General features: G+C 54.4%; 1 protein-coding gene across 1 annotated transcript; it reads left to right on the forward strand.

Annotated features, from left to right (window-relative positions):
• Positions 1 to 6,556: 6,556 nt before the first annotated feature.
• On the forward strand, positions 6,557 to 11,472 carry LOC128090490 (keratin, type II cytoskeletal 4-like). The gene is made up of 9 exons (XM_052702882.1): positions 6,557 to 7,115; positions 7,667 to 7,881; positions 9,007 to 9,067; positions 9,481 to 9,576; positions 9,657 to 9,821; positions 9,945 to 10,070; positions 10,236 to 10,456; positions 10,626 to 10,660; positions 10,740 to 11,472. The coding sequence occupies exons 1-9, from the start codon at positions 6,603 to 6,605 to the stop codon at positions 10,967 to 10,969; spliced, it is 1,662 nt and encodes a 553-aa protein (XP_052558842.1). The 5' UTR covers positions 6,557 to 6,602; the 3' UTR covers positions 10,970 to 11,472.
• Positions 11,473 to 12,922: the final 1,450 nt, after the last annotated feature.

A 12,922-nucleotide genomic window follows, 5' to 3' on the forward strand; every position in this document is an offset into this window, starting at 1 on the left:
AGGTTTGGGTTTTGGGGTTTGGGATCTGGATTATGGGGTTTGGAGTTTGGGATTTAGGATTTGGGATTAGGGATTTGAGGTTTGGGATTTGGGGTTCGGGAACTGGGGCAATGCACAGGGTGCATCCAGGGTGCCCCACAGATGAGGTTTTGCTGTCACCTGACCCTGGGACACTGAGGGACAGTGGCCATGACTTCCCACCCAGACTCTCCCACCCCACCTCGTGTTCCCCACCCCAAAGCCAACCCAACTCACCATTCTATGGGGGATGAGCACCCAGGTTCTGGGGGGCTCAAACCCATCCCTCACCTCCCCAAAAGCCACAGACCCCAAAGGTGAGCCCATTGGGGGAGGGCGTTGTCACCGTGCCAAACTGGAGATGTTGAAGTTTGGGGACACCAGGGGTTGGGGGACATCAAAGTTTGGGGACACTGATGTTTAGGGAACAGCAATACTTGAGAGACACTGAGGTTTGGGGAGACCAAGAGTTGGGGACACCAAAGCTTGGGGACACTGAAGTCTGGTGACATCAAGGGTTGGGTACACCAATGATTGGGTGCCCAAAACTTGGGGATATGGAGGTATGGGGACACCAGTGGTTGGGGGCACCAAAGCTTGGGGACACCAAGGTTTGGGGAAATGGAAGTTTAGGACATCTAGGGCTTGGGGACACCAAAACCTGGGGACATTGATGCTTGGGAGCATTGAAGTTTGGGAACACCAAAGTCTGAGTACAGTGAGGTTTAGGGATACAGAGATTTGGGGACACCGTGCCTGGGGACACCAAGGTCATCAAGATTTGGGGTCATCAAGATTTGGGGATAACGTAGCTTGGGGACACGGTCTGATTCTGCGTGTGGGCTGTGACCCCATGTCCCCCTCCTGTGTCCATGTCCCAGGGCTGATGTGGTGCCAGGGCATCACACCACAGGAGGTGCTGCTGACTCATGGGCAGATGTGCCCGGCCCTGTGGGTGCCCATGGACATATGGGGTCCTGGAGGGGGCAGAGCCTTTTGGGTTGTCCCAGCACTGGCACAGGGAATTTCCAGCCCTCAACCCAAATTTTTGCCTGAATGGGTTCTTTTACCTCAAAATTGGATCCCCCTTGGGATCCCACTGCTGGAAGACCCAGGATGGCATTTTGGGGACTCCTTTCTGCAACACTGCACCCTAATTGGACAGGGGAACCCCAAAGCTGCCCCCTCCTCCTCCTCCTCTGACCCAGTTTTACCCCATTTGGGAAAATAAGGGCACTACTGGGAAGTTAGGGGCAATAGTGGGGAATTAAGGGTAGTATGGGGGGAATAAAGACAGCATTGTGGAAGTGGGGATGATATTGGGGGAAATGAGGGCAGTATTGGGGAATTATGGGCAAGATTAGGGAAATAAGTGTAGTATTGGGGATTTAGGGGCATTACTGGGGAAATAGGGACAAGACTGGGGAAATAAGGGCAGTATTGGGGAAATAGGGTCGAGATTGGGGAATTAGGAGTAGCATTGGGGGAAATAAGGGCAACATTGGGGTATTTGAGTCAGTACTGGGGACACAGGCAGTATTTGGGAACTGAGGACAATATTGAGGAAATGGACACTATTGGAGAAATAGGGACAAGACTGGGGAAGTAAGAGCAGTGCTAGAGAATTAGGGTCAGTATTGGGGAAACAAGGGCAATATTGAGGAAATAAGGGCAGTATTGGGGTATTAGAGGCAGTATTGGGGAAATAAGGGCACTATTGGGGAATTAGGGGCACTGTTGTGGGAATAAGGGCATTATGGGGGAAATAGGAAGAAGACTGGGGAAATAAGAGCAATGTAGGGGGTATTAAAGGCAGTACTGGGGAAATATGGGCAAGATTGGGGAATTAAGGGCACTACTGGGGAATTAAGGGCGCTGTCGGTGGCGGGGGGCTCAGCTGGGGTGCGCCAGGGGGCACAGGGCCAGCAGCAAGCTGGGGCCTGCTGACAAGGTTTTGCCTGTAATTAGTGGTGGGGCAGGAGCCGCCCAAAGCTCGCTCTCTGCATTTTCACACGCACACCCCTCGCGCCCTTCCCGGCCCTGGGGGGAGATTTCCCCGGGGGGATTTGGCTCCTCTTGGAGTTTCCCCATCCCAATAGGTTCCCCCCCCCCCCCCCCCCCGGTCCCACAGAATCCCCACAATTCCAGTTGCCCCCTCCCTATTTCTGTTCAACGCTCCAACACACTGCATACTGGGGAGGGCATTGCTTTATTTATTTTTTTTAGGGTAGGGGGGGGGGTGTTTTCCCAGAGTGTGGGATGAGGTGATGGGGAGGGACAGATCCATCCTCCCCCTCTCCCCCAGCTCTTCCCCGTCCATTTATGCAGATTTCTCCTCAAAATGTGCTCTTCCCATCCAAAAACCCAGTTCTCCCCAATGTGCAGCGCAATGGGGCAAAGACCCCTACTCCCTCTGCAGCCCCCACTGGAACTGCATTGCATTTCTATGAAGCTCGAGGGCTTCACACTTGTCTTCCCTTGTTCCTTTTTTGCATCCCGACCCTGGGGAGATGCTCTACACCCCAAATCCTGGAGGCAAAGCCACATGGCAGTTCAGCCCCATATCCTCCCATTGCCCATTGGTGCAGCACAGCCCCTCTCTGCTCCTCATTGGCCCCACTTTGGGGACTCTGCTCACAGAACTGCAGGTCCTGAGCCGGGAGCTCTGCCCCTATTTTTTGGGGTGCTCAGAGAGGGAGTGCCGGGCTCTCCCTATGGGGCAGTGGCTGGGCTCTGACCTTTGGAAGTTGCCCACCATTCTCCCTGCGTGGCACGCGGGGCTCATTCTGCACTGCAGCTGGGGCCGCTTTCCGATGGCCACAAAGCACTCCACGCCATCACCAAAAGGAAACAGTTGCCCTGATGGATGCCACCGACGGAGGGCCACGGTTCCCAGAAGAAGGTGTTGCCTGTGAGCAAGGTTAGCAGCCGGGTATTGCAGGCAGAGCCCGGGGCTCCGCCGTGCGCAACGCAGTGGGGACGGCCCAAGGAGTGCCGCCGTCTTCTGCAATAGGCGCCTTTGATCTCGCTCGGGATCCGCCTTGTTATTTCTGCTCGATGATTCCCAGCTCGGGTCCCAGCCCTGCAATTTGCCCGCTTACTAATTGCGAGTCCGCGCTGCTCGACGGAGCGGTGCTTTGCTCTCCCGAACGCATCTTTGGGGCGAAACCGGGTGGACTTGGGCTCACGGATCTAGCTTTCCACTGCGGGGTGAGGGGTGCTGTGATATGAGGTTCCATACATGGGGCAGAGGGACACGGACCCCCCTCCCTGCCCTTATCCCACCACCCTCACCGGGCATCAAAGCACGGAGCAGCCCCAGGCACTTTCCTGCCCACTCCGGCTCCTTCCTCCCTTTATTCCTTCTGTTTTGCATCCCAGACCCAGCTCACCCTGGGGGAATATGGGGACAGCAAGCAGACAAACTGGAGAGCCCAGTGCTGTTCCGTCCCCTCCCTGCCAGTAGCTTTTTTGGGGCTGTGGGGAGCATCCGTGGGTCTGAAGCACTCCATGTCCCAGTGGCAGCTGGGGGGCTTCCATCACTGCGATACCTATGGGAGCTGTGAGATGCTGAGCCTTGCCAGCTCCTGTTGGGTTCAGTCATGGAAAGTTGGGAAAGAGCACCCAGATCCTTGAGCCCAGCCATGAAGCCAGTCCCTAAATGCTGGTATTCCTGCCTGGGAATGGAGCATCCCATCATGGTCACCTCCTGCTCCTCCACGGAACCCCGAAGATGCATCATCTCCGTGTCCCCATGAAGAGCTGCAGTGGCACACTGAGTCCGTGGGTCCCAGCCCCATGGTGTCACCTCAGGGTGCTAGGCATGGCCTCTACCGGTGACAGGGCTCGAGGGGAATGAGGAGCTCATTAAAACGGGCTGGCTGCTCTAATTGGAGCAGCTCAGGGCATTACTGGGGTGGTGGAACCTCTGGCTCAGGATTTCCACCTCTGGGTTCTGGAAGGGCCAGAAAGCTGTCAGGTATTTGTATCTTCCCATGGGAAGAGCCTCCTGGCCTGATTCTGGCTCTTTTCTAAGCTGGGCTGAGCAAAACCTTCATGCATGGGCAGAACCCAGGAGTTGTCCTCCTGTCCCGGGGTGCAGGAAAAGTCCCTCTGGAGGTATTTGTGTGTGGTCATGGTGTTGTGTGGCGGGATGGCATCTGCAGTTGGGAACCCCCAGGCTTGTGATGGGAACACACGGCTCTGAACCTGGTGGTGACTTGATTTAGCCCAGTTTTGGATATAGGAAAGGAGTCTGGGGTGCTGTTCTGAAGGAGGATCCATGTCTGCTGGCTGTGGAAAGGTCTTGGCTCCATTGTGCACTTTGTTACATTCATGGCTCTGCTCATTGTGCCCTGCAAGCCCTCGTGATCCCACAGCCACTCATGATCCTGCAGCCCCTCATGTCCCCACAGCCCCTCATGGCCCTGTAGTCCTCCCCAAGCCCACAGTGAATAAAACAGAAGGGAACTCAGCAAGGCCACCTCCAGGGCAACCCAAAGCCCCTCGCAGCAGTGCACTTGCAGCTCCAGCCCCTCAGCTGGAATCTCCCACCCCAAAAGAGGGCTGGGACCTCATGGGTGTAGCAGTGCACCCACTGAGCCTTGTATTTCTTGGGTAAGCGTCCAGATGGGCGCAGAGCCAGCGCCGCATGCCAGGGACCGCTGGCAGAGCCACCCTGGGAGCTGCGCCGGGCTCCAACAGGTTCACTCAGTTTCTCTGTCGGTTGCATAAAGGTGGAGGAGATGCAGCTGCCGCCGCCTTTGGCAAAGAAACCTCAGGGTGTCCCCGTGGAATCGGAGAGCCCGAAGCTCTGCAAAGGGTGGTGGCTGTGGGTTGCAGAGCTCAGCAGCTTCTCCACACGGTGCAGATCCCCTTTGGGCTGGAAATGGAGAAGGACAGTGAGGTTCAGGAGAACTGCTCCTTCCATCCCAATTCCTCCGCAGAGGTGGTTCAGATCTGCTCCTGGACCCAGATTTGCATGTTTGCAGGGGAAAAGCTGAGAGGGAACAGGCCCTGAGCTGGAACTGGTTCCCCAAACCTCTCCCATGAGTGTTTCCAATAAAAGATAATTACAGAGTGCATGGTGTGAGGCTGGCTTTTGTCGTCATGGCTGCAGCTGCACCTTGTGGTTTGGGGGGGAAGTCTTTTTTTTTTCCTTTTAATGGCAGGATAAGCGGGGATCCTCGGTTTGATGGCACCTTCAGTCACCTCCGCCAATTAAAATATAAATTAAAAGTGGTTAAGCAATTAAGCTGGATGTGTTAGAACAATGAGAGCGTGCTGACAGGTGGTGGCAGCTGGCGGGTGGTGGCAGCATGAACAGAATGGGGCTGATGATGGACCCACAGGGAACGATCCCAGCAGCCTTTCTACAATGCTCCTGCTGGAAACACATCTCCAGCCTTGCCTCCCTTCCACCAGGAAAGGTGGAAGTAGGATCAAAGTCCCCATGCTCATTTTCTGCCCTTTTTATCCCATAACTGTGGAATGGTGTATATTGGGCACGCTTCCAGGAGATTGGAGGAGAGCTTTGGAGGTCATCTGTGAAGCTGATGGCTGCTGGATTCTGTCCTGCTCATCTCCAAAGGGCTGTTTGCTTTGTGGGGAACTCATAGACACCTCAAAACACGTCTGGTCTTGGCACGATCCCCATTGGGGAATTGGAAACCCTTGACATGGACACTCCTTGTTAGCGGGTAATGGCACCTCGACCCTAATGAAGAAAGGTGAAGATGTAGGGTGAAGGTTACCTGGAAACACCAAGATGTTTTGGGCTCTGCAATCCCCGTGTGTCCCTCTGGGCTCAATAATCACAGAATCACAGAATCACAAGGTTGGAAATGACCTGCAAGATCATCTAGTCCAACCACCCTCCCATTCCTATCAGTACCACAAGCAATACCATAACCATAAGTCACAGTCAGAGTGGTCCAACCTTCTAGAAACCCTTAAAAACCTTTAGAAACTCCCTTATTGACACAAAGCTGATGCTAACCCTAAGACTAAGTCCTGCTGGGCTCCCTCCCTCGGTTGTGAAACAGCTTTGGCCAAACAGAGTCGAACCGGAGCAGAAAGTTGAACAGGAGCGCATCTGGGGCTGTGATGCAAACCAGGCTTTTGTCAGAATTCAGCGAACCAAGCACCTGCCATATGGCTCCCAATGAGTAATGGAGGCAAGACAGGGGTCTCCCTGGAGGGTGTAACACATCAAGCAGCTTGTAGTGCTTTGTCACTGCCAGGAGAACTATAGAAGGGCCCGTGATGGATTGACAGCACCAGCTCAGGAAATCTGATTTGACGATGTGCTTCCAACACCAACAATAGATTTGTTTTACTTTCTGAGTTATCTAGGGAGTGTTTTGAGGCAGGTCACGGAGAAGGCAAAGAGGAGGGGGGAGGGCACAGTTCCAAGCACACCTAAAACCATTCTTAGAATAAAAAATCACATCTCCACTCCCCTGACAGCCGGCCAACTCCCTCCGAGCATAAAAAGGGGCGTTCAGGCACTGTGCTCACAGGACAGAGCTTCTTTCACCTCTGGACACCACTCAGCTCTCCTCTCCTACCACAAACCTATCGCCATGTCTCGTCAGTCATCTGCTTTCAAGAAGGGATTCAGCTCCAGCTCTGCTTCCTTAGGAGGGAAGAACAAGGTCACCTTCAGCACAGTGCCCCGAGGATGCCGGGGGCCTGGTGGCAACGCCGGGGGCTTCAGCAGCCGCAGCCTCTATAGCCTGGGAGGGAGCAAGAGCACCGCTCTGGGAGGATTTGGAGCTGGAGGCATCTGCAGAGGGTTTGGGGTTGGCGGCCAAGGCTTTGGCTATGGTGTTGGCAATGGGATAGGGTTTGGCAGCGGGGCTGGATATGGCTTCAGTGCCATATCTGGTGGTTTTGGTGGCTTCGGCGGAGGGTTTGATGGCGGGGTTGGGGGCTTCGCCCAGTGCCCACCGGGCGGCATCAAGGAGGTGACCATCAACCAGAGCCTGCTGACCCCGCTCCACCTGGAGATTGACCCCGAGATCCAGAAGGTGCGAACGCAGGAGAGGGAGGAGTTGAAGACCCTCAACAACAAATTTGCCTCCTTCATCGACAAGGTAAGAGCTGGGTCTGGGGGCAGGCTGAACCTTGCTGGATTGTGAGATGGGCATAGAGGGAACAGGGAGCCCAGCGCTGCCCCAAAGCTGTGCAGGCAGAAAGGAGGCTGCAGTGTCAGAACAAGTAATGATCCCAAGGTGTTGGAGAACAGCAGGAATGGGATCCTTGATTTGGAGGCCATGACACTGGTGCTAATCCATGGGGCCATGCAGCAGCATGCAGGACATCCTCAGGGAAGGTTGCTCCCCTCCACCTGTGGGCCATTGGGTGTTTTGTCCCTGTGCTTGTAGCCCTGAAGTGATGGAGCTCAGCACATTTCTTCTGTTTGGACCTTGTGGAATGGGAGAGGGAAAGTCACCCATCGCCGTGAGAATGGGTTTCCCATCTCACCAGTGGGACTCTGGGGGAGGATGGGGAGTTTTTGGAGAGGAGGCGAGAACAGACAGAAGGGCTGAACTCATTAAATGTAGGCAACGGAGGAAAACAAACAACAGAGAGATGCTTTGAGGAACATTCTGACTTTTCTCTGCCCACCCCCGTCATTGCTCAGGTGCGATTCCTAGAACAGCAGAACAAAGTCCTGGAGACCAAATGGAAGCTCCTGCAGGAGCAAAGCCCCACCACGAGCACCAGGAGCCTGGACCCATATTTTGAAGTCTACATCAGCGGGCTGAGGAAGCAGCTGGACGGCCTTTCCAGTGAGAAGATACAGCTGGAGTCAGAGCTGAAGAGCTTCCAGGACATGGTGGAGGACTTCAAGACCAAGTGCGTTGCTCACGGTGCCAGCGCGGGGCTTGGCAGTGCTGGGCAGCCCTAGGGATGTCCCCAAATCTAGGACCAAATGGATTTATTCTGGATTCACTCCTAGCAATGTCTGAGCTCTGGCTGATTTCACCAGCTGTGCAAAAGCAGATGTTTTGGAGACTTTTTTTTTGCCACTTCTATTTCACTTCAAATTTTTTGGGTAGCAAGTGGCAAAAAAAATAGGAGTAAAGAATCACTTTGAGCGGTCAGAAAGTTCAACGAATGATGGGAATTGGCAGTGTTTCACTTGTTGCAGCCATCCGTGCTATGAGGAAGTTGCAGCAGCTGTGAGCTCTGACAGCAGGCGATGGTTTTTCGAGGTGTGCCCCAGCACTCATTGTTGTGTGAACTGCCGTTGTCACCAGCGCAGGATCTTCTGCTGTTTGCCTTTCCCCGCTCGAGAATCCATGACATTATGATTTAATGAAGCAATTAGGGCAGTTGCTAAATCCCACTATAATTTCCTCATGGGTTTCCTCATGGATTCCTTACAATAATTTCCTTCATAGTTTGAAGCTTACTTAGATGGTTCTTCGGAACGCTGATGGGAGGGGGATCAATTATTATCCTGACGTGATGAGATTAATTTGCTCCATCAGAAGAGCAAAGATGGAGAAATATCTCAGCTGATAAGCTGCAGATAACTGGGATTTGGGAACAACTTGATCCCTTGCCTTGCTCGATTTTTGCTGAGGCTGTAGGATGAGAGGTGATGTGGTTCTGGATGTGACCTCCATTGCTCCGAGCTCTGCAGTGTGCAGCTGCCACGGACATTCTCTCTTCATTGCAGGGTGTTAGCTGGGATGACCATTAAAAAAAAAAACAAACTCCAGCAGTTCCATGATTGTAAGGTTCTGTGCCACGGCTACGATGGCCAACTGGAGACCAGGAGGTCTCCTCGTGGAGGCAGCAGGATGTTTGTAATGGAAGGTTCATGCAGGATGGACCCCACTTCTGTTTGGCTGCAGTCTGCTCACAGCACATCTGTTTTTTGCTGCACCCATTGCTCCAAGGCCAGCAGCCGCCAGCAGTGGAGCAGGAGCCAAAATAAGCAGAGAGATTGAATCTCCCTCGTTATCCCAACAGGTACGAAGAGGAAATCAACAAAAGGACAGCTGCAGAGAACGACTTCGTGCTCCTAAAGAAGGTAAAGCTCTGGGCAGCCCAAGTGTGTGTGAGGAGGACCAAGCACTTGCAGGCACAAGGGCAGGCTTTAATTAAGCTTGTGCCTTGTTAGAATAAGGAGAGCTGAAGGCAGAACCTCATAGGGCAGAGGGGGCAACTGATGGGAGTTGGTGCTCCTCCTCCCTGGAGCAAAACATCCAGATATCTGAATTGCCACCTTTTTCTATGTTTTCTAAGAGCATTGTCATTTTTAATTCTTTTACACAAATTTCCACCTGGTTCTCAGCAGAGCTTTGCATTGGTGGGGCTCAGATGAACCCAGGGCCCCCAGAGCTGTGTGCTGCGGAAATGGAGCAGCACACTGACTTACAGTGCTTGACTTAGACCCAACTGTGTGCATCAAGGGAAGGCTTTCAGCCCTAATTTCTGCTGCAGGATGTGGATGGCGCCTACATGAACAAAGTGGAGCTTCAGGCCAAGTTGGACTCTCTGGCAGATGAGCTGAACTTCCTGAGGAACCTCTACGAAGCGGTGAGTGTGCAGCAGAACGGGATGGAACCACGGGGAAGGTGTTCTAGCAGGGCTCAAGACAATGCTGGTGGGAATTGCAGGAGCTGAGCCAGATGCAGAAGACTGTTTCTGACACCTCTGTGGTGCTGTCCATGGACAACAACCGCAACCTGGACTTGGACAGCATCATCGCAGAGGTGAAGGCGCAGTATGAGGAGATCGCCAACCGCAGCCGGCTGGAGGCTGAGACTTGGTACCAGAGCAAGGTGAGGGCTATCTGCATGGCAATGGTAGGGCTGAGGGGCCTCTGTGCTCCCCTTCCTGGTGTGGAGAAATCCTGGGAAACCTCATGCTGCCCCTGATGATCTCCTCTGTCCCCTGTCCATCAGTATGAGGAGCTGCAGGCCACTGCAGGAAAGCATGGAGACAGTCTGAGGGACACCAAGGCTGAGATCTCTGAGCTCAACCGCGTGATCCAGAGGATACGGGCTGAGATTGAGAACGTGAAGAAGCAGGTAGGGGTGTTATGTTCTGGGGAATGCGTGTCAGATCCTTGTAATTCCTCTTGGAGCTGTGCCCCTGGTCGGAGCTGTTCGGGATCAGCTGAGCCAGGTGATTTGGGCACAGAGCGCTGCAGTGGCCTCTGCTCAATGCGCTGCATCCCTGTCCTTGTCCTGCAGTGTGAGAGCATTCAGAGCTCCATTGCTGATGCTGAGCAGCGTGGGGAGCTGGCCCTGAAGGATGCCAGAGACAAGCTGACTGAGCTGGAGACAGCCCTGAAGAAAGCCAAGGCAGACCTGGCCCAGCTGCTGCGCGACTACCAGGAGCTGATGAACGTCAAGCTGGCACTGGACGTCGAGATTGCAACCTACAGGAAGCTGCTGGAGAGCGAGGAGTGCAGGTGGGTGGGGATATGGCTGGATCACATCCTGCTAAGTCAATGGGAGGGATGCAGAGCAGCGCATCTTCTGTTAAGATATCAACGACGCTGCCCTCCACCGTGGTCCTACGGAGCGTGATGGACCCAAGCTGGTGGGGCGGTGCTGACACTCCATCTCTTTTCCTTGCAGAATGTCTGGGGAGTGCCAGAGCAACGTGAGCATCTGTAAGTACCAGCCTGCCCCTGATCCCTGTGCTCCCTGGCTCTGCTGGTAGTAACCTCACACCTTCCCTTGTCCCCGCAGCTGTGGTGGGCGGCAGCAGCTCCATAGGAGGTGGATACGGTGGTGGTCTCTGCCTTGGAGGAGGAGGATTGGGATTCGGCATTGGGAGCGGGAGAGGCAGCTGCAGCATGGGCGGTGCTGGCTTCTGCAGCCTGGGAGGGGGAGGATTTGGCTCTGGAGCCGGCAGCTCCGTCGTGGTGGGCTCTGGAGGCATCCTGAAGAACAGCTCGGTGTCCGCCCGGCGGCAGTAGGGCAGAGAGCTGTCCCCATCCCCGGCACCCAAAGGAGAAAGGAAGCAAACATCACCAGGACCACCACCCCGCTGCCCAGCTGAGGGCCGCCCATCTGTCAGACCAGGCACTGCCCTCTTTTGGACATCGCCCGGGAAAAGAACAGCAGGCTTCATCCACCACAGTGACTCAGATGCTCTGCAGAGGGCTTGGGAACCTCTCGCTTCACCAACCTCCTCCTTGAGACACTTTAAAGCTGTTGCATGGAGCTGAGAGCTGGCATTGGAAGGACCCACCACCCCAAAGCCCCCAGCCACAAAACACCCCATGCAACGCACAGCCTGTGGGGTCTGGGCATCCCTCAAGGTCTCCCATGGGACCCTGATGTGCTGCAGTGGCCACAGTACTGCTCACCTCTGTTTGGGCTTTGCCTTTTTGTTGTGATTGTGAGAACACTGGTGCTTGTTTGCTTAAGGCTTTCTCCTTTGGCGTGTGCCATACCCCAATAAACACTAGAGGCAGTACACTGGTGTGGTTTTCTTTCTGAGCAGGCATTTTCGTGTTGCAACAAGACTGCTGTTCTGCTGAGGCCTGAAAGCTGTCCTGACTTTCTCCTGCCCTTTCAGGGACACAAAGCGAGAGCTGGGACATGTATGCAGCTGGGATGGGCAGAGGCTGACAAAACAGTGGCCACAGGGAACCCAGTGAAACCCACGGGGACCATAATGTCCTGGTAGCATGTGGCACAAGAAAGACATAAAATTATTATAGGGAGGAGGCTGGGCTGGAACTGGCTGTGGTCTCTATTGCCCTCATCTCTTCGGGGCATGGAGGGAGCTCTCAGCCCTTTGAGAGCAGAGCTGATGGGATTGCAGTTGGAGATGTCAGCAGATGCTGCACTCCATTTGGGTCCCTGTGATGGTGTCCGTCTGTAGAGTCGTAGGATGTCCCCAGTTGGGTGAGAGTAAGGCTGTCCCACTCTGCTCTGTGCTGAGGGGAGGCCTCATGGTGATCCTATAACTCCTCATGATCTACAGGCCATCGTGGCCTACAGACTCTCACGGCCCTACATTTCCTCATAGGGAGCAGAGCAGCAGCTGCTCTCTGATGACAGCAACAGGACCCGAGGGAATGGCATGGAGCTTTGTCTTTGGAGGGTCAGGTGGGGGTGAGGAAGGGGCTTTGTCCTAGAGAGCGGTGGGCATGGCCCCTGCCGGAGCTCAGGAAGCACTGGGACACCACTCCCAGATGTCGAGTTTGGGTTTGTGTGGTGTGCTGTGGAGCCAGGATTTGGACTCTGATCCCTGTGGGTCCCTTCCAACTTGGGACATTGAGTGATTCTGTGATTCTATAATCTCAAATTGGAATGAATCCCCAAGGATCAGAATCCAAAACCAACTCCACTTCTGCCTGACCCCTGGGGGGCAATGTGCAGCCTCCATCTCTGCCTCGCCACCTCCTGAGGTCCTCATGAGGGTGGAGGTGGGCACCTTCCTCTGTTCTGCCAGCTAGCTCTTTTGGAGCATCCTGCAGGGAATGGGGGAAGGGTGGCTGTCCTCTATCTGGATTATTGATGTGATTGCTACAGATCTGTGTTAGATGGGACCAGGCTTGGGCATGAGGTTCCAGCCTCTGAGGACAGGGAGATCACACACTGCTGCAGCCCACCCCTCTCCCAGCAGTCAAATATTGCTTACAGCTGCCAATGTAGAGCCAAAATCGCTCAGTGTGGTTTTACCTCTTGCTCAGGAGACCTTGAGTCACATCCCTGGTCAACCACAGCTGATGAGTCACCGTGCTCCGCTCCCTGCTCCTACAGCTGGAGACACTGCAAGCAGCCAAGGCGTGTAGCTGCTCGGATGGGGACATTGCCTGAGCAATGGTGAATGCTCCAGGAGGTTGCAAAGGGACTTGGGAAGGTGTTGAATGAAAAGACATCGCTGCCCTCTGTGTAAGCTTGCCTCCATGATTGAC

The sequence above is a fragment of the Tympanuchus pallidicinctus genome, unplaced genomic scaffold (genome assembly GCF_026119805.1).
Source record: "Tympanuchus pallidicinctus isolate F22 unplaced genomic scaffold, pur_lepc_1.0 scaffold47, whole genome shotgun sequence".
NCBI classification, from domain to species: Eukaryota; Metazoa; Chordata; class Aves; order Galliformes; family Phasianidae; genus Tympanuchus; species Tympanuchus pallidicinctus.

Coding starts and splice junctions, on each gene's coding strand:
- LOC128090490 (XM_052702882.1), top strand. CDS start 6,603: ATGTCTCGTCAGTCATCTGCTTTCAAGAAGGGATTCAGCTCCAGCTCT. Junction 10,457..10,625: donor CTGGAGAGCGAGGAGTGCAG/GTGGGTGGGGAT, acceptor TTTTCCTTGCAG/AATGTCTGGGGAGTGCCAGA. Junction 10,661..10,739: donor CCAGAGCAACGTGAGCATCT/GTAAGTACCAGC, acceptor TTGTCCCCGCAG/CTGTGGTGGGCGGCAGCAGC.